The sequence below is a fragment of the Eptatretus burgeri genome, chromosome 6 (genome assembly GCF_056783735.1).
Source record: "Eptatretus burgeri isolate ZD-2024b chromosome 6, Ebu_testis_v1, whole genome shotgun sequence".
NCBI lineage: Eukaryota > Metazoa > Chordata > Myxini > Myxiniformes > Myxinidae > Eptatretus > Eptatretus burgeri.
This window is the reverse complement of record NC_140966.1, coordinates 18,486,595-18,506,833: the sequence shown is the minus strand read 5'-3', so window position 1 is coordinate 18,506,833 and position 20,239 is coordinate 18,486,595. Positions and strand designations below refer to the sequence as shown.

General features: G+C 47.2%; 1 protein-coding gene across 1 annotated transcript in view; it reads right to left on the bottom strand.

Moving 5' to 3' along the window:
- Positions 1-20,028, bottom strand: part of TMTC2 (transmembrane O-mannosyltransferase targeting cadherins 2) — a 237,622-nt gene extending 217,594 nt beyond the window's left edge. Inside the window, exon 1 of the mRNA XM_085884190.1 lies at positions 19,718-20,028. Within this exon, the coding sequence (XP_085740316.1) occupies positions 19,718-19,806 (89 nt within the window). The 5' untranslated portion in view covers positions 19,807-20,028. The remainder of the gene's footprint in view (positions 1-19,717) is intronic.
- Between the last annotated feature and the right edge of the window lie 211 nt (positions 20,029-20,239).

The following is a 20,239-nucleotide window of genomic DNA, read 5'->3' as shown; positions in this document are numbered from 1 at the left end:
CCTCTCCCTTACACAGATCTCCTAATGTCTCTGTTCCCCACTGTTTTGTCCTTCCCACTCCCACCCCTCTTGTATCATGCCCCCCTTGCCATGTGTTATGTGTTAGCTCTCATATGAGCCTCGACACGGAATATATATATATATATATATATATATATATATATATATATATATATATATATATATATATATATATATATATATATATATATATATATATTTGAAAGTGTGTCTGTCTGTGTGTCTGTGTGTCTGTGTGTGTGTTTCTCTGTGACTTATGCACGCGAAAAGTACTGGACTGATCCTCACCAAACTTCACCTGCTGACAGAACATGTACCCGGGAGTGTCCTGATGTAAAAGAATTGTACTTCCGACTTCCGGTTTCTGAATTATGACGTCATCACCTGATTGCGTAACGTTATTTTTTCAAGTTCAGCCGATTGACATGGGGCCAACGGAATTTGCTGGAGAATGAGAAATTAATACTACAGTCAATTGAAGACAATGACTTCCGACTTTCCGGTTTCTGAATTATGACTTATGCATTCGACACACTTATCATAGGCCCTATTCGCATCAACAAACGCCTCTTTTAATGCATGATTAACACAAGTCATATTTTATTGCACATACAGGTAGTCGTCGACTTACGACGGAAGAACCTCCAATTTCTAACTTACTGGCATTTTTCAAACTATGCGAAATTGATGACTTTGCTCGAACTCTACTGTATGCTCAGATGCCAACGTATTTCATTTGGAACTCGAGTCAGAAACGTTGGAACAGGAGGAAGCAAGGTTCAGAAGTTCCAGGATATCCTGGTATTTACAAATCTGACGCATTGGGTCGAGTGTACACAGTACATCCCAATAATTTTGAGTATTTCTGCGTCCGCCTCCTCCTGCATGTGAAACGAGGTCCAGTGAGTTTCATATACCTGAGAACAGTGGACGGGCAAATTTGCAGCACATTCCGTGAGGCTTGCAATCTCCTCGGACTCCGAGAAGACGATGCCCATTGGAACGCCACGCTTGAAGAGGCAACTATTTCTCAATCCCCATCGACCATGAGGTATCCATTTGCTATTATGATAACTGCGTGCGAGATGTCAGATCCCAAGAGCCTATGGGACATTCACAAAGAGGCCTGTCTGAGGATGTAAAAAACAGAGTCCAAAGAGAACATCCCCAAGAGGATATCCAGTACACACCAGATATGTTCAATGAGGCTCTGATAAACATTGAAGATTTGATATTATACATGAGCGGGAAAAATTTAACTAAGTGGGGACTTCCCTCTCCTAATAGGTCTGAAAGCGCAACCATCAGTAGAGAATGGTTCCGTGAAACAAACTACAACACAGATACTCCCGCAAAGTTTGTTTCTGACAATGAGCCACTTCTGGTACAGGATCACAGTAATGCATATCAACTGATTTCTGAAGCGGTTCAAGAGAGAAGTGGTGTGATATTTTTCTTGGATGCCCCGGGTGGTACTGGCAAAACATTTGTCCTCGACCTTTTGCTTGCTAAGATGAGGAGCCAGAAAAAAGATCGCATTAGCCGTTGCTTCATCCGGTATCGCCGCAACACTACTTTCAGGTGACCGCACAGCGCATTCTGCTCTCTAATTGCCTCTCGACTTAGCTACAATTGAATATCCGGCTTGTGGCATTGGCAAACAAACTGAAGCAGCAAAAGTGCTGAAGAATTGTGACCTCATAGTTTGGGATGAAGGTACGATGTCGCCTGAGGATGCATTCGAAGCATTAGATAGAACTATGCGAGATTTAAGAGGAGTAGACCTGCCTACAGGTGGAGTTACGCTGGTTATTTCTGGCGATTTCAGACAAACTTTACCGGTAGTACCCCGTGGCAATCCAGCTGATGAAATGAAAGCCAGTATAAAATCTTCATACCTCTGGACATTCGTACAAACTATCCATCTAACAACAAATATGAGGGTCAAATTATATGGTGATTTAGATGCTGGCAATTTCGCACAATTACTTCTCAAACTTGGAAATGGTGAAATCCCGAACACAAATGATGTAATATCTATTCCCGATGACTGTGGTACAATAGTTTCATCTATGGAAGAATTAGAGGCTCATGTGTATCCCAATTTAGCGACTAATTACAAAAACATACAGTGGCTCTGTGAAAGAACAATCCTGGCTCCACTTAATGAAACAGTCCGTGTAATAAACCATCAGTTATTACAAGTAGTTCCAGGCGAACAACATAGTCACAAGTATATTGACACCACACTGGATACTGAGCAAGCCGTACATTATCCCACAGAATTTCTAAACTCATTGGAATTACCAGGATTGCCTCCATACAATCTGTCGTTAAAAGTTGGATGCCCTATTATGTTATTACGAAATCTCGATGCACCAAAACTTTGCAACAGAACTAAACTTATTGTGAAAAGACTACTACCACATGTAATTGAGGCCACTATCATGACAGGACGTGCCAAAGGAGAAGATGTATTCATTCCACGAATTCCACTCATTCCACCAAATTCAACGATTGAATTTAAGAGACGACAATTTCCTGTATGCCTGTGCTTTGCGATGTCTATTAATAAGGCACAAGGACAGTCATTGAAAGTAGCAGGGCTGGAATTATCCACTCCTTGCTTTTCCCATGGTCAGCTATATGTGGGATGCTCCAGAGTGGGATCATCGGAGGCTTTATACATATTGGCCCCAGAGGGGAAGACATCAAATATTGTTTATCCTCGAGCACTCCACTAAAATTATTGAGCTACTTCAGTTATTTCATTAACGGGAATAGGATGTGCGATGAAGGAAATACATGTTGCTGGTGAAAAATAAAAATGGTGGTGGGAAATAAAAAAAATGGTGGTGGTGGTTTGTATATATACATATTACACATATAAATAGAATGGTGATGGCGTATGGCGTATGTGTATAATATTTTATAATTAAATGGTTATGGGCTATGTAGATATTTTATAGAATGGTTATGGGCATAGGTACGTTGTAACTTCGTATACATAATATAACATAATTTTTTTTATCAGGATAACAGACGTAAATAAATCAAATACGCTGGGGCCAGGCTGGGTTATGCCCGACGTATAAATTAAGTCGCAAATGATGACATGAAACCAGCCTCACATTGTTGAGGCATTATGGTTTTTTATCTGATGCGGCAATAAATCTTAACATTTTTGAACTCGAGTCTTCTGCATATAAAACATGGCGGGGAAAATATAATATTATAGTGGTGATGAAAAAAATAATAATGGTGGCAGCCTCTACAATTTTACAATTAACTGTGACATATACTCCTTCAGACCAGCCGTCATCCACGGGATTCCTGTGCGGAGCATGGGTATCCCTGCTAGTACAAAATTAAATTAAATTAAAATAAACAAATGGTTAAACACTCTGAGGGGTAACGTGTTCTATGAACTCTGTAGTTTTTTATTTTTATTTTTGTGGTAATGTTTCCTCCGTGGCAATTTTGCATTTTTCTATTCTCTTGCATAAGGAAACTAAAACTTTGTGTTCAATGTAAAAACACTTTCATGGGAAATATTCAAAGAACCAAATTTATACACAATATACCTTGATATAAACTAATAGCAAGTATGTTCACCATTTTCCTTCAAAATCATTGAAATTCTTTGAAGGAAACTTCCAAATAATTTTGTTATAAACTATAACAAGCTCGAATGAGCTAAGATCCTCGTCTTCTTAACGATGACGTCATAAAAACGAATATGACGTCATTGTGATGTATCAGGTTTGCGATAAATTTATCTGTGCAAATGCCCGGCTTGCTTCCCGCAAACAAAATTCAAACAGCTTGCCTAGTTTTGGAGATAATGGTATAGGCGATTTCTATTACCGCGATATTATGACGTCAACTTTTTTTCCAGGAAGAATTTCCAAAATCGGAGATGGTTACTGCCTGCGCGTGGGCTGTCTGCATATACATGGCAAGTTTCACGAAGATCCGATGAAAACTCTGGGGTGTGAAACAAAAAATGTCAAAAAATAGGAATGACGTCATAAAAATTGATATGACATCATAGTGATGTATTATATGTGTGGTCATTCATCTCTGCTATTGCCCTGTTCGATTCCCGCAAACAGAATTCAAAAAGCTTGCCTAGTTTCGGAGATAATTTTTTCGGCAATTTCCATTAGCGGAGATATTTTGACGTCGTAACTTTTTTATAGGAGGAATTTTCATAATCGGAGATCGTTACTGCCTGCGCAGGGTATTTTTACATATATATGCCAAGTTTCAGGAAGTTTCGATGAAAACTGTAGGCTGTGAAACAAAAAAGTCCACAAGAACAACAACGAGAGTAAGACTTAGAGATCCTCCACGAGGATCTAAAAATAAAAATAAAGTAGTATTACACGCTTCTTCTGAGACATTCCAAAGATCATCCAAGATGCTGGGATTCTTTTTCAGTTTCTTTGTCCAAATAGACACATGCAGCTTCAATGATAATGACATCTGGCCTTTGAGGGGCCCATTCCATGTGTTGAAGGACTTCCTCTTTCTTATTTAAAAAAAGTTTTACTTTAGTCAGCTGAGTTTTTGTTTTTGGATCATTATCTTACTCTGAAATGAAGTTCAGACCAAGAAGTCTTGCACCACTGGGGATAACAAGGCAGATTAAAATTTGTTTGTATATTGCTGCAGTCAATACATTCTCAATTTTCATAAATTTTCTAACACCAGTTAAGGATATGGACCCAAAACCTGAAATGTACCTCCTCATTGCTTAATTGTTGGCTTTAAGCAAGGCTGCAATTTCACCGTTATGAAAAAGGTGTATTTGCAGCCTTTATAAGTAAATTTGCAACTGTTGTGCAGAAACCCAATTGCAAGGCAATGTTCCACTGAAATGTTAGCCATTTTATCAGAACATTATGAGGCATATGTCAGATCTTCATAAACTTCATAAATGTTGGGGTTTTTTTCTTGTCTCACATTCTGTCTTTGACTAGATCTAAATAACTGAAACTTTGACTAGTCTGTCCAAAGCACCTTTGTTTGACCATTGTTCCATTGTCAAATTTCTGTGTTCTTGTGCATATTTCAGCATTTTAGTCTTGTTCCCCTTTCTTAACAGAGGTTTTCTTCCTGCAACAGATCCAAAACATCCTGATTTCAAAAGTGACATTCTTACTATTTATGGATGGAAGACAACTGAGCCTACTGCCAGTTCTGTTGTCAATTATATGCTTGTCTTCTTTCTATTCCTCAAATATATTGTGATGGTTGGTTGTGAACCCCCAGGGGAAAACAAAAACACCTACACAAAGAATGAAGTGTTAGGGTACCGAAGGAATGCGGTTGTTTTTGTTGTTTTGTTTTTTTCTTCTTTTCCTTTCACTACATTTTGCAGGTTTATTCGTTTTTAAATTTTTCTCCGCAACTGCTTTAGTGATCGATGTGAAACTTTCAACATAGGGACGCCTACTCATGGATAATTATTTTATAACTATGATGTTATAGGTCACGGTGTATGGCGGTCATGTTGGAAAAAGGAAAAACATTTGGACATGTTCTTCTCTGGAACCACTCAACGAAAAATATTGAAATTTGGCACAGGTCAGGAACAAACTATGGGGAATAACATTTGATAATGATGATGCCATCAGTGCCTTCATTATGACATCATAATTGAATGTGGTGAACGCTTTATCCGATCAATACAAAACTTGCTGAGGGTGATATACAAGGAAATATGACTAGTGCATTCAATTGATGACATCATCGGTGACATGGTTTGGCAGCCATATCTTTTTGCAAAAAAAAAAAAAAACCTTAAAAAAAACTATTCTTCTCAAAAACAGCTGAACAGATCAATCAATGCAAAACTTTACAGGTATGATTGACTACCGACGTGGAACAAAGCATGATAACTATGATTTTATCAATGGCATGGTTTGGCAGCCATACTGAATTTAGGCAAAAACCTATTTGAAATCTTCTTCTCACACCACTGAACAAAATGTTGTGAAACTTTAAACTTTGTCATCGACTCGCCTTGGGGATATACCCGTGATTGCTAAAATGTCATCGGTCACGTGGTCTGGCAACCATATTGGATTGAAAGAAAATCATTAAAAAATTATTTCTCTGAAATGGCTTAACCTACCGATGCAAAACTTTACAAACACGGTTCAATACCATTACTGCACATAGTGTGAAAACGCTGATGACATCATTGGTCATGTGGTTTGGCATCCATATTGGATAGAAAAGTGAACCTTATCCAATCAAAAGGAAACTTCACAAACGTGATCGACCACCCGGTTAGCATCAGTATTTAAATTTATGAAATCATAGATCATGTGGTCAGGAAGCCACACTAGATTTAAAAAAGATTCTTTAAAAATATTCTTCTCTGAAACCACATAACAGATCAATGCAAAAGTTCATATATATGATTGACTAATCATGATAAAGTTTGATAACTGAAATGCATTAGATAACGTGGTCAAGCAACATTATTGGATTGAAACTAAAACCTTTGAAAAGCTCGTCATGTCAAACCGCTGAACCAATTAATGGAAAACTTTAGGTACATCATCGAGTACACATGGTGATAAAAGTTTGATAGCTAAAATATCATCGGTGAAGTAGTTTCAGAGAAAATGATTTTTTAAAGGTTTTCCTTCAATCGAATATGGCTGCCAAGTTATGCCAACCAACCTATGTATATGTGTGAACTATGACGTCATACTTATTAAACTTTATTCCTCGTGGCTCACAATTTTGTAAGCGCCCACACAGAAACCACTGCTCGCAGTTACAAGTGGCGGTTCTTGTGACGGACGAGCCATGAGAAATATAGTTTGATAAAAATGACAAAAAAAGGACAACATTATCATCACAACAGGTGGTGTGAGATGGCATAATCATCATTAGAATGGGCAGCCTTGGATGAAATCATCATCGGAACGGGACGTGTGGGATGACATCATCATTGGCACGGGCGACATTCAGTACCTGGCATAGTTACTCGCAGTTATATTTGGCACGTCTAATTGTATCTTAGTATTCTATCCAAGATCATCCAAGATGCTGGGATTATTTTTCAGTTTCTTTGTCCAAATAGACACATGCAGCTTCAATGATAATGACATCTGGTGACATTCAATGATAATGACATATCAGACAATGATAATGTTGCCGTGCAAAGAATATCTTAGTATTCTATAGCCTGGTGTTGGTGCAGTGGTAAGGGCAGCGGCTTGGGATCCAAAAGGTCCTGAGTTCAAGCCCCGTTGGGCCACTGAATTAATACTCCAGGGGGTTGACTCAGCCTGTCATCCTTCCGAGGTCGGCGAAATGAGTACCAGTGTACTGGGCCGGTGTATACCCCGGTTAAAATAGGTGTACCATATCCCTGTGTCGTAAGAGGAGACCAGGGTTGTGCCAGGAAGGGCATCCAGCGTAAAACATGTGCCAAATCACTATGCGGATCATACGGATGATCCGCTGTGGCGACCCCTAACGGGAGCAACCGAAAGAAGAAGAAGAAGAATTGTATCTTAGTATTCTGTTTAGATTTTAAGTACAGACACTCCTCACTTAACGACCTACCTGTTTAATGACCGCCCGGACTTACGACCAGCTCTCCGACCAGTTGGTATTGTACACTGCACGAGAACTTTGGTTGTGGAAGCGGCAGCATGGCGTCTCAGCGTCAGGTATCTCAACTCGTAACACCCTTTCTCAGTCTCAGTCTCGTTCCCGCAGTCGGTCGGTATTCACTACACTAGCATTCGCAATCTCCAAGACTACATATCTCGTCCATAAATTTGTACTTTATTGTGTATCTGCATAATCAGAGTATCAGCGGTGAACCGGCAAGCGCGGACGTAGAAGCAGTAGAAAAATTTGTTGACCAATTTTATGAAATCATCGAGAAAGGCAGCTACCGTCCGGAACAGATCTTCAATGTGAATGAAACCGGACTTTTTTGGAAGAAAATGTCCGAAAGGTCCTACATACACAAAGAAGCTAAAACAATGCCCGGTTTCAAGGCTTTCAAGGACAGGGTCACGTTGTTGCTGGGAGGAAATGTCGCTGGGTTCAAGGTCAAGCCTTTCCTCATCTATCGCTCCGAGAACTCACGTCCATTGAAGCAGGTTCATAAGCACAAGCTGCCCATTTACTATCGTGCAAATAACAAGGCATGGATGAAGTTATCAAGTTGGAGTTTCCTTTCGACCTTTTCTTTATTCAGAATATTGTTGTGGTTGAGGAAATTCGCAAACCACCATTCAGGTCCCGTAGGTGAGATATCTCTGTAAGTATATGTGTAGTTAGCCCAAACCCATTGTTTAGAGGGAATAAATGTCATTCATTCGGACTGCGACCCTTCAAGATAGCCGTTTTTCTGTTCTATCTTTATTTTGAGCCAACCACGTCTCAACAGCCATCACACAACAACCACCAACCACAACGCCGCTTCACAACAACAACAACGCCAACAGCCACGACCTTTACCGTCACATCTCGCTTTCGCAACCATCGCATCACCGCCATTCCCGCGCCGCTTGTGGGCACCGATCCTGGACTCGTACAGGGCGCGCACCGAGCAGCGGGTGCAAAAAGCGGCCTTTCCGAGAAATCGGATCAAGAATGATTCACGCCCACTTCTGTTCCGTCCTATCAGCGAGCGTGGGGCGATTTGGCCCCGCCTCCAGGCGCGTCGGAGTATAATCGATATATGCAGATTCGAGGATCAGGAATGATTCACGCCCACTTTTCCTCTGTCCAATGGGCGAGCGTGGCTCCGCCCCCGAGCCGATCCTGATCCAAAAATCTGCATATGGTTTCTCCTGTCGCACTGTAAAGCGCCGAGCGCGGGGCGAATCGGGGAAGAGTTGGAGAGTTGTGGCGGCGGCGAAATCAGTCGAGAGAGTGTCTGTCGGGGTCCGGAGAGTCTGGAGAAGCCAAGGAGCTTTGTGGAGGTCTGCGCTCGTGTCAGAGTCGGGGAGCTGCGGAGAGGGGAGGCCGGGAACGCGGTCGAGGTCGCAGTGGCGTTGCTCGTCGCGGGACCCAAGCCAGCTAGATATCCTCTTTCCCCCGAGCATCAACAACCCCCCCGTTTCCCCCCACGCTGAGATAGTGTGAGAAGGGGGCCCCGTTCCCACCCCATTCCAGGCAATGCCAGCGAGGCCCGCGGAGTCGGGGCGCCGCCGCCATTTTGCGGCTCATCACCAGACGGGTAGGCTCGACGCGGTCTCGGCCCCAGGCCCGTCTGCCCCCTTATCGTTGAGGGTGGCCCCTTTTTCTTTTGCTTTGGAGCATATGTGTTGTCGGCGCCGTCTGTGAAGTAAAACTGTGTAAGTGTTGCCGTGTGCTCGCGTAGTCGGTAGTAGATCTGCATTGTGTTTCTTTTGTTGCATTTGCTTTTTGTGCGTAATTGTTGTGTTACTTTTACATTTGCTTTTGGTGCATAATTGTGGTAATTGTATATGTGTGCTTTCCGTTTGCCGCGGAATAAATGTGCTTTATGTTGAACTGTTTCTCCCGTTTCGCTTCGTCTTTTCTCTAATTGAATCTCCATCTTACTTCACGTAAAGGGTTGGTCGTGGGCTTAATACGCCCGATAATTAATCGGAACCGTCGAGGTTGACGATAACACCGCTCGGTTATCCCGATAGTACGGAACGGGTCGCTTAAAGTGGCCCGTGTCCGAAGTCGACCTGCGGCGAGGTGCGATCGCCCGGTCTACCCTCCGTGTGGGTACTTAGGTAGGTCGAATTTGGCGAACAACCCTATCCCACGCGGGGGGCCGATTGGCACGATCGTGGTGAGGCCGAAAGGCCCACCCGTGACTAGTTCCCGGCGTTAGTCCGAGAGGGTCACGACGGGATTGTCCGTCCGGTGGGCGAAGTGCCGCGATTCGAGTTACGTGGCCGCCCGCACGCCGGCGGGCGCGAATCCGCAACACTGGTGTCAGGAGTGGGACACAAACCCATCCCCCTCCTCGCGGCACTGGTGTCGGAGAGCGGGAAAACGGGCTCTCCTGTCTCCAGCTAAATTTACGGGAATCGGTCCAGGGGTGAGAGGAGCGACCCCCGATTCCCTCCAAATTACGAGCGATTTAAATTAACCCTTTACGGGAAATAAGATGGCGTCTCAAGGCGAGCGGGAGCCGGGGGTATTAGAAATGGATTTAGAATGTGTGGAATCCATGGTCCAGGATGAAATCCCCGTGCAGGAAATGTTGGTTGTGCAGGAACACGAACTCGCCCAACTGAACCCAGAGCCCGAAATAGGTGCGGCGGCGGCCGCGGTGTATGACACCTCCCCTCCCCCTCTCCGCCAAAACCCCCCGATCCTTGCCGAATCGGCTTACCCAAGCGCACCCGACATGGCCCAGCTATGCGCCATGCTGGCGGCAATGACAGCGAGGATGGATACAAACACAAATGAAATGAAAAACGAAATAAAAGGCATGAACAAGCAAATGAACGAAGTGAAAACGAAAATGGATACAAACACGAACGAAATAAAAGGCATGAACGAAAAGATGGATACAAACACAAACGAAATAAAACGCATGAACGAAAAGATGGATACAAACACAAACGAAGTGAAGGTGAATATGGAAACAAACGCACTCAAAATGAAGGAAGAAATGAAAGAGCTGCGGGGTGAGACGCAGAGCATGGGCCGAAGCCTGCAGGCGGGCATGAAGGCCGTTACCAGGGAGTTTAAAATGGCGACTCCACGTGTAGGAGCGAACGAGCTGGGAGGGAGTGCAACGGCTGTCGGGCCCGCGGTGGAGGCTGGTAAGGAGAAAATAATTCGGGGGACATGTTGGGCGAGAAGAGTGACGGTGACCGAGAGGGAAAAACTAATTGGGGTGACGGAGACGTGCACGAGGGAGATAACAAGGGAAGAGACGGAAATAATAGTTGAGACAAGGGAGGTAAAGGGTGAAGAGGTGACTGAGTTGGCAGAGACACGGGAGATGGGAACGATAGAGGGAAGACTACACGATGAAAACGGGGTGGAAGAAACTAAAGACGAACACACACACACGGAGGTGGTGGAGGATAATGGGGGTGAGCTGGCGGACCGTGCAGGGACCCGGTGCGAGCAGTTGGATGGCCTCCTCCAGGAACGAGGGGAGGGAGCATGCCCCCTTGAAACGAGTCACGACCAGGTGGGTTCGGTCGTGTCGAGCGAGTTCGGGGGGAGGAGTGCTGCGAACGGGTGCACGGAGAGCTTGGGGGGTATAGAGGCCCCGGATAACCTTGTGGGGACACGAATCCACAGTGTGGTTGTCCCTGTGTGTGTGGTGCAAGGTGTGAGTGCGTCCCCGTGTGTGGATGAAACCGCCAGTATGGATGAGACACCGCGAGCGAGTGCCCCCGCGTGTGTGAGTGAGACACCGCGGGCGAGTTCCCCCGCGTGTGTGAGTGAGACACCGCGGGCGAGTGCCCCCGCGTGTGTGAGTGGTGTAGTGGCAAGTGTGCCAAAGGGCGTGCTTCCCAGCATGCCGTGTGTGGATGAGGCGCCGTGTGTGAGTGTCGCCGTGTGTGTGAGTGAAACGGCCAGTATGAGTGAGGCACCGCGGGCGAGTGCCCCCGCGTGTGTGAGTGGTATGGTTTGTGTGAGGGAAATGGCACGAGTGAGTGGAAGGCCGCGAGTGAGTGGAGCCACGTGTGCGAGGGAGGTGGCATGCGTGAGTGAGCTGCCGAGTGTGAGGGAGACAGCGTGTGCAAGGTCGCTGTGTGTAAGGGAGATGTCGGTCGGCATGCGTGAGCATGCAGCCGCGTCTCCCGGGGTGAATATAATGGAGTGGAGTGTGTGCGTCGTGACACGCAGGTGTGCGTGGGTTGAATGGCGACGACGGCGACAGAGGAACGAAAGCCGAGTAGCGGCTGTAGTTGTTTCGGGGACCGTGCCGGGTTCACCCAGCAGCGAGCGCGAGGTCCGTGCTGTGCAACGCACGAGGCCCCCACGTGCTCGCTTGCGAGAGTGAAGTCCCGGTCCGGAAACGCACGCGGTGGATTTGCCGATCCCGCGGACGGACAAAGTTTAGGCAGGATTATGGATTTGGACTGGACGGGTTCTCCACGCGATCGTGTGTGTGAAAGCTCCAACGGGCAAAGCACATGTGTTCGCGTGGGGAACCCCTCGAGACGTGGGGCTTGTGTTTTTTTTTTATGCGCACGGTGACGTCATGGCTGCACGTGGGGTTGGAATCCGGCAGGAGGGGTATCCCTGCCGGATGGTACCGTCCAAGGAGGGACGAGGTACACGTGCAGCTGCATGACGTCACGGGCAGGTGCAAAGTGCGCGAGCTGTCAGTTGCCGCGCTGGTGCTGCGCATGTGAAAAAGAAAAAAAAAAAGCAAGCCTCACTTTCGGGTGCACAGGATTCCCGGACAAGGGGTGGAAGACCCCCTTACCAGGGCACAGGATGGAAACTAGTTAGGGGGAAGGGTTAGCATAGCTAGACCGGCTCCATGGGGCAGGGGTTTGTCCTCATGGGGCCCGTGGAATGGATTAGTTAGAGGGATTGTAGCCAGATTTAGGTTGGGAAATAAAATGATTTTTTGATTTAGAAGACAGTGACAGACAGTGAATGTGTAGTGGGGACGTAGCTTAGCTACGTAGTGTTAAAAGGAACGTGCTGTAGTTTAAGGGACGACGTGGGAGCACGAGTTAGTTAGGGGAGGTAGTTAGAAGGATGGCAGAGTTCAGCGGTGAGTGTGTAGAAGAGTTGGTGAGTGAAGTGGAAGCATGTGCTTGGTGAGTGAGTGAGGCCAGCGGGTCTATGTGAGTGGAGCGAATGGGGAATGCATGGTGTGATGAGTGATTGGGGGGAGGAGTGACTCCCGCCCAAGGGACCCCGGGGTCAGTGGAGAGTGAGTTAGCTGGGTTAGTCAAATTGAAAAATGGAGGTCGTTTTGTTGTTGGTGTGAATGTAGGCTCGAAACCCATTTGGAGGGGTGCAGGAGCCCTGTTGACAGGCTGGGAGCGTGGCTGCGAAAGGTGAGTATCGCTGAGTGGGTACCCCGGGCACCAGGCTAGTCGGCCGTAGTAGGCCAAGGGTCCATGGGGGGCCGGGATAGCGTAGTGGGCACGGGTGCGTCTGCTTGGTGCGGGGGCCCGGGGCGCCATGAGCCGCGTGGGCAGTGTTGTGGGCACGGGTGACCCTCGGAAAGGGGCCCGGGAAGCCAGCCTGCCACGTGTGCGTTTCAGGGGAGGTGCCATGGGGGGCACTCCCTGGTGTTTAGGGAGCTGGTAGGCTCAGAGGCAGTGTAGTGCCCGGGGGTGCCATAGCTGGAGATTCGGCAGAGGGTCGTGCCTGCCAAAGGGAGCCACGCGTCCCAGCCATGAGACCGTGTGAGGGCACGGAAAGAAAATTGGGGGACGAGGCCCGAACTTGTGAGGACACCAACACAGGCGACGGGAATCTGGGTTGTTAGAACCAATAGTTTAAGCGAGAGGCGCTTGTTGAAAGCCCCGGGGTAATTTAACGGTTAAATGGTTAGGGTAGATAGGAAGTGTACCCCTCCGCACCATCCATCCCCTCGCTCTCGTTGTGGGCCGCTGGACCCACTTTGTGTTATAGATCGCTGAACTCTGGGGAGGCCATTCTGAGGCTTGGATTGGGCCTCGACACAGGACGCTAGCTCTCCCTTGTTCCCCTCCGGGAAGGGAACGTAGGGGTTGGTAGTAGGCTAGGTGACAGGATAGGTTAGCCGAACAAGGACAGTACAGGGGGTTAGGGGACGATTTATAGTGGGGAAGTAAAAATAAAAAAATAAGTTGGGGCTAAATTGGGGTTTGACAAATTAAGGGAGTGGGTATAGACAGTGACAGGCAAAGGCGATAGGTTGGGAGGGAGACCGTAGAGTAGGTACGAGCCCGCCTTCCGAGTGGCCAGCACCACCGCACTCCCTCCACCAACCTCCACTGAACGGCGAAGACTGGCCAGCTTCATCGGCAGCTGTTGTTTTGCTGCAAGGCCTGTGCCGGCTGGATCGGCTGCAGCTGCTGTGCTGCAAGGCCTGTACCGGCCGAATCGTCTGCAGCTGTTTTCTGCAAGGCCTGTGCCGGCCAGTTCATCTGCCGGCTGTGTTTGCCTGCAGCGGCCTTGTTCTGCAGGCTGTGTTTGCCTGATCACCTTTGCCATGCTATGCCCACTGCCCCTGTTCACCAGCCCCGTTCAATTTTTGCTTTGCCCCCCCCCCCCTGTTCATTGCCATGTGCGCCAGGATCAGAAAGCAACAGTTTGCAAGCTGCGAGAACTGCCCTGTTGGCAGCTACAACACGGGCCTGCAGTGGCGGCCCGTGCACCGTGTTTGCGTCCATCCATTCATCCATCCATTCGTTGTGTTCATTGCGTGTGCCACTTGAGCTGGCACGGAGACTGCATTTGTGCAGCCCATGCACCGTTGTGGTTCACTGCATTCAGTTCAAAAGGGAAGGCCTTGGACTGCGTGTGAGCAGCCGGCCACGTTCCCTGTCACCTGCATTGTTTGAGCCAGAGACTGCGTGCGAGCAGCCTGGCTCCCTGCTAACTGCTTTCTTTTTGCAGAGTTCATTGATCCTGGGCCATGGTTTAGTGTAAAATTTGTAAGTTAAGGTTAAGATGTACTGTAAATATGAGTGCGCCCCCGGCATGTCTGTCTTAGCGCCGGCAATTTTATTTAAGTCGTCCGTGTGAGTGGGTTTGTTTAGCTAGTTACTCAGCCCTCAGGTTATTTATTTTGGGGACACGAATACCATGAATGTCGCACTCAGGGATCCGTAGGTAAAATGCACTAGGGGAGAACTACACATGATGGCACACGAAAATTTGACGACTCGGGACGAGTCTGTAAAAAGGGGAGGGGGTAGTGTTGTGGTTGAGGAAATTTGCAAACCACCATTCAGGTCCCGTAGGTGAGATATCTCTGTAAGTATATGTGTAGTTAGCCCAAACCCGTTGTTTAGAGGGAATAAATGTCATTCATTCGGGCTGCGACCCTTCAAGATAGCCGTTTTTCTGTTCTATCTTTATTTTGAGCCAACCACGTCTCAACAGCCATCACACAACAACCACCAACCGCAACGCCGCTTCACAACAACAACAACAATGCCAACAGCCACGACCTTTACCGTCACATCTCGCTTTCGCAACCATCGCATCACCGCCATTCCCGCGCCGCTTGTGGGCACCGATCCTGGACTCGTACAGGGCTCGCACCGAGCAGCGGGTGCAAAAAGCGGCCTTTCCGAGAAATCAGATCAAGAATGATTCACGCCCACTTCTGTTCCGTCCTATCAGCGAGCGTGGGGCGATTTGGCCCCGCCTCCAGGCGCGTCGGAGTATAATCGATATATGCAGATTCGCGGATCAGGAATAATTCACGCCCACTTTTCCTCTGTCCAATGGGCGAGCGTGGCTCCGCCCCCGAGCCGATCCTGATCCAAAAATCTGCATATGGTTTCTCCTGTCGCACTATAAAGCGCCGAGCGTGGGGCGAATCGGGGAAGAGTTGGAGAGTTGTGGCGGCGGCGAAATCAGTCGAGAGAGTGTCTGTCGGGGTCCGGAGAGTCTGGAGAAGCCAAGGAGCTTTGTGGAGGTCTGCGCTCGTGTCAGAGTCGGGGAGCTGCGGAGAGGGGAGGCCGGGAACGCGGTCGAGGTCGCAGTGGCGTCGCTCGTCGCGGGATCCAAGCCAGCCAGATATCCTCTTTCCCCCGAGCATCAACAACCCCCCCGTTTCCCCCCGCGCTGAGATAGTGTGAGAAGGGGGCCCCGTTCCCACCCCATTCCAGGCAGTGCCAGCGAGGCCCGCGGAGTCGGGGCGCCGCCGCCATTTGCGGCTCATCACCAGACGGGTAGGCTCGACGCGGTCTCGGCCCCAGGCCCGTCTGCCCCCTTATCGTTGAGGGTGGCCCCTTTTTCTTTTGCTTTGGAGCATATGTGTTGTCGGCGCCGTCTGTGAAGTAAAACTGTGTAAGTGTTGCCGTGTGCTCGCGTAGTCGGTAGTAGATCTGCATTGTGTTTCTTTTGTTGCAATTGCTTTTGGTGCGTAATTGTTGTTTCTTCTTTTGTTACATTTGCTTTTGGTGCATAATTGTGGTAATTGTATATGTGTGCTTTCCGTTTGCCGCGGAATAAATGTGCTTTATGTTGAACTGTTTCTCCCGTTTCGCTTCGTCTTTTCTCTAATTGAATCTCCATCTTACTTCACGTAAAGGGTTGGTCATGGGCTAAATACGCCCGATAATTAATCGGAACCATCGAGGTTGACGATAACACCGCTCGGTTATCCCGATAGTACGGAACGGGTCGCTTAAAGTGGCCCGTGTCCGAAGTCGACCTGCGGCGAGGTGCGATCGCTCGGTCTACCCTCCGTGTGGGTACTTAGGTAGGTCGAATTTGGCGAACAACCCTATCCCACGCGGGGGGCCGATTGGCACGATCGTGGTGAGGCCGAAAGGCCCACCCGTGACTAGTTCGCGGCGTTAGTCCGAGAGGGTCACGACGGGATTGTCCGTCCGGTGGGCGACGTGCCGCGATTCGAGTTACGTGGCCGCCCGCACGCCGGCAGGCGCGAATCAGCAACAATATATAAAAACGATTACCTGTATTTACAGTCTGCAAACCTAAGTAATGTATATTAGAGCCGATTTCCTCTATTCTGTTTATTACAGTATACAGTACACTACTGTATAAACATTTAAAAATATATCCTTGCTTATGGACCTATTCGCTTAACGACCTAGTCGTAGGAACGGAACTCGGTCGTTAAGTGAGGAATGCCGGTATAAACTGTATTCATGTGGACAGGTATACATTGCAAATGTTAGTTAACTTTCGTACTTCTTCTTTTCTTTCTACAATTTGGACTCAAATAATTGCATGCAAAATATCACACACGTCACACTGTTCTCACATCCTTCCTCCTTGCTTTAGCGGAGAATTCCTTGCAGCGGGCTCAATAAGCTCATCCAAAAGCATCCCCATGGTTCCTCCTCAACAGGAAGTCATCAATCTTTACAAACTGACAGGTATGCGCCAAAACTGTTGCCCACTGCTCCCCCCTCCCCCTTTCCCGGAAAGTCCACGGTGGGGACACATCGCTCCACAAATCGGGTCCTGTTGCCGTGCAGAAGAATGAATCACAGCCAATTAGCGATGGTGGGGGTCAGTCCACCATATTGATAACAAACGTCATAGGCCACATGACCTCTCCACCAATGAGGGTCCCGGAGCCACAATGAATAGGGTGGGAAAAGGAGGGAATAAAAGGGGAACACAGAGGAGGAATTGAAGGGACTCTACACGCTCTCATCTTAGAATAAGTCTGAGTCAGGCTTGCCTTTGGAAATTAGTCCTTTTTTTTGGCCTTCGAGTCCTCTCGCCTTTTTTACTCCGATCTTCATACCGTTTCCGTTCCTTTGCAAACCAATACATTTATCCCAGAGTCCATTTGAGTCATATTCATCTTTTCTTTTCTCTTTCTTCTTTGCTTTCTCTTTCAGTCTGCTCGCTTTGCTCTGCTACGCTCACTCTTTACATACTCTTCATTCCTTTTCACACCTCTCTTCCTCTTCACCTCAATTGATTGGTCTCTTACAGACGATAGGGTACGGCGCGTATCATTGGTTCGCTCGGGCAATTTACATCTGTTGCATGGACATCAGCATAGTTCCCCATCTGCTGTCGTCATCTCACAGGTATGGTAAACCGACACTGGGAATGAGGATGCGACCAGAGGTGAGTGTTGGGGTGTCCGTAGTATTTTTATAAGCGCATCTGCCTCACGGAGTTATCCGAGGAAATGTCCATTACAATATTATCTTCAAATATTGGTCATCATTGATTAGACAGCTTTTTATGTCTTCCAATCCTGGGTTTGTCAATTACAGATGATGTTTTTCTGTACTTGTTGATTCTGCTTTGGATACCACACCTTGAAAAAAAAAAATCGAGTGGTGTGAGCTATTTCACTGAATGTTTTTCATTCTTCATGCAAAAGCACAATTCATTGGCCATCTTCTAAATGAAATCTTAGAAATTTTGTTTTAAGCTCACAGTTAATCCTGATATTTCTGTATTCTGCAGTTTGAAAAGTGAGTTTTTAGCTTTATGGATATGTGGAGAGGAACACAGGATGTGTTAATGACTCGGAACACCTGATATAATGAATCATCGATTAGATTTGATTGGTAAATGTGATGGGTTCGCTCATTTGCTACTACAACATTTCATTATCAGATGCTCATGTTTAGTTTACTTTGAGTTGTGATTGCACAAGTTTTAGAAGATTATGATCAATATGAATTAAAGATTGCTCAATGACAAGCTTCTCACCCAAACCCCAAACGTAGGTTTCCTCTCACCCAAACTTAGCTGTATTAATAACAATCAACATTATTATAACAGTAGAAAACACTAGCGGAGGCTTTGACTAAATTGTTGATGCTCATGACATCCATATATTGTAATTTCTGAATGTGTGTAAGAGTTTTGCACAGCAGTGTACGTTTGCAATCTCCCAAACCAATTTCCCCGAAATTTTCTCTCCTTCATTATTTTCACATGCTGAAGTTCAACGTCAAGATAAAAACTTCTACTTCTTCATCAAATTAATGAAACAATATGAAACAAGAGCAAGAATTGCTTTGCAATACATGTCCCCCACTGATGTGATATTTTCTAAGTCCAAAAAGGGCACAACTCTGTAGAAAATTGATGAAACGCCCTGAAACTCGAGCTCGTTCTGTACCTTATAATAAAAACGGCAGGTACCAAGTTTCAGTTGAATGTGTTAAAGGGTATGGAGGAAAAAAGTGTGAGAAACCACAAGTGGGGTGGACGGACAAACGGACAGATGGAGAGCAAGCCTGTTGTCCCCGACGGTGATACTGGTCGGGGGCTGATAATGGCACATTCAAAGAGCTTGCATCATGCGTCACACAATGCATGCCTCCCTCTCAACTCATGTTTCAGGCAATGGCGCGTCACAAATTCAACTGGGAAAGGGGCAGAGCTTGGACTGCCGACTGTGTATGCATGTTTGGCAAGTCTAGACCTTGAACCATTCCATTTATTTTTGGATATGGCTTTTCTTTTTTCTTCTCTCATACTGCTGTGCCACTGATGCATTGTCCCCTGTAGGTTAGACCACTTGGCCAGGATTCTGGCGATAGCCAACCCATTTTTCTTGAAGGACACCGTGGGGTCTTTACCATCAACCAACTAATGCTTGCAGAAGGGAAACCCAGTTTAAAGTCCATCCGAGGGACGGCACTCATATTTGTGCCTTGCTCTGCCTGTGAAATGCTAGTTTGAGTTTATAGCTTGGCAGGTATTTGAACACAGGCCAGACAGCTGAGATGAGAGTGTGCACACATATCTCTCGGCTATCCTGTGTGCATGTACACACTGCACCTCTTGCAACTGTAAAAGTATAGCCTGAGAGCTGAAACCATGACTTGTTTGTAAAAATGCAGCAACTTCACGTCAAATTCAGCACCGCGGATAGGTCAGTAAATTTGAGTGTGCTTCAAGGGGAATGTCGTATTGAAAGAAGGACAGCACCTCCGAGTGGTCAGCATCGCGAGGTGTTACCTCAGCGTTTCAGAAAAGCAGCAGTTGAGCACGGCAGAGGATAAACTTGGAGAAAGGGCACGATTCACTCTCTAACTTCTTGTCCCGCCTTTTCCACACCCACCTGTCATCGTAGCAAAAGTCGGCGCCGAGCGTGCCAGCGTATAAACCCGCGGCCACAACTCCGGACAGGACCTCGGGCGACGTGAGCATGATGGGACGCCGCAGGCAGGACGGCAGGAGTTCCCAGCGCAGAGTCTCCGCTCTCGCTAGCCGAGCACGAAGAGCAGGCGCATGGCGATGCCAGAGCCGGTACGGAGCGCCGAGAGTGCACTTGGAACGTTGAGCGCAAGATCTGTGCCTCGCAACGGGCTCGTGCCCACACACGCCTTCCCCGAACGCGCATCTCAGCGCAAAGCGAGCGCGCACGCGCACGCCTCTGCGGACCCGCCCACTCGCGGGAGAGTCGGATTTTGACCCACCGTTCACGCCCCTCACAATATGCGCGAGCGCGGCCTCGAGACTGTTCCCTGGAGGATGGGACTTGTACACTTGCATTGCGGCTATCGAGGAGACATCGTCGTGGAATTTGTGCATCTTCTTTATATCTGGAGATGAAAAAAAAAAGTTTCTGAAGTTATTCCAG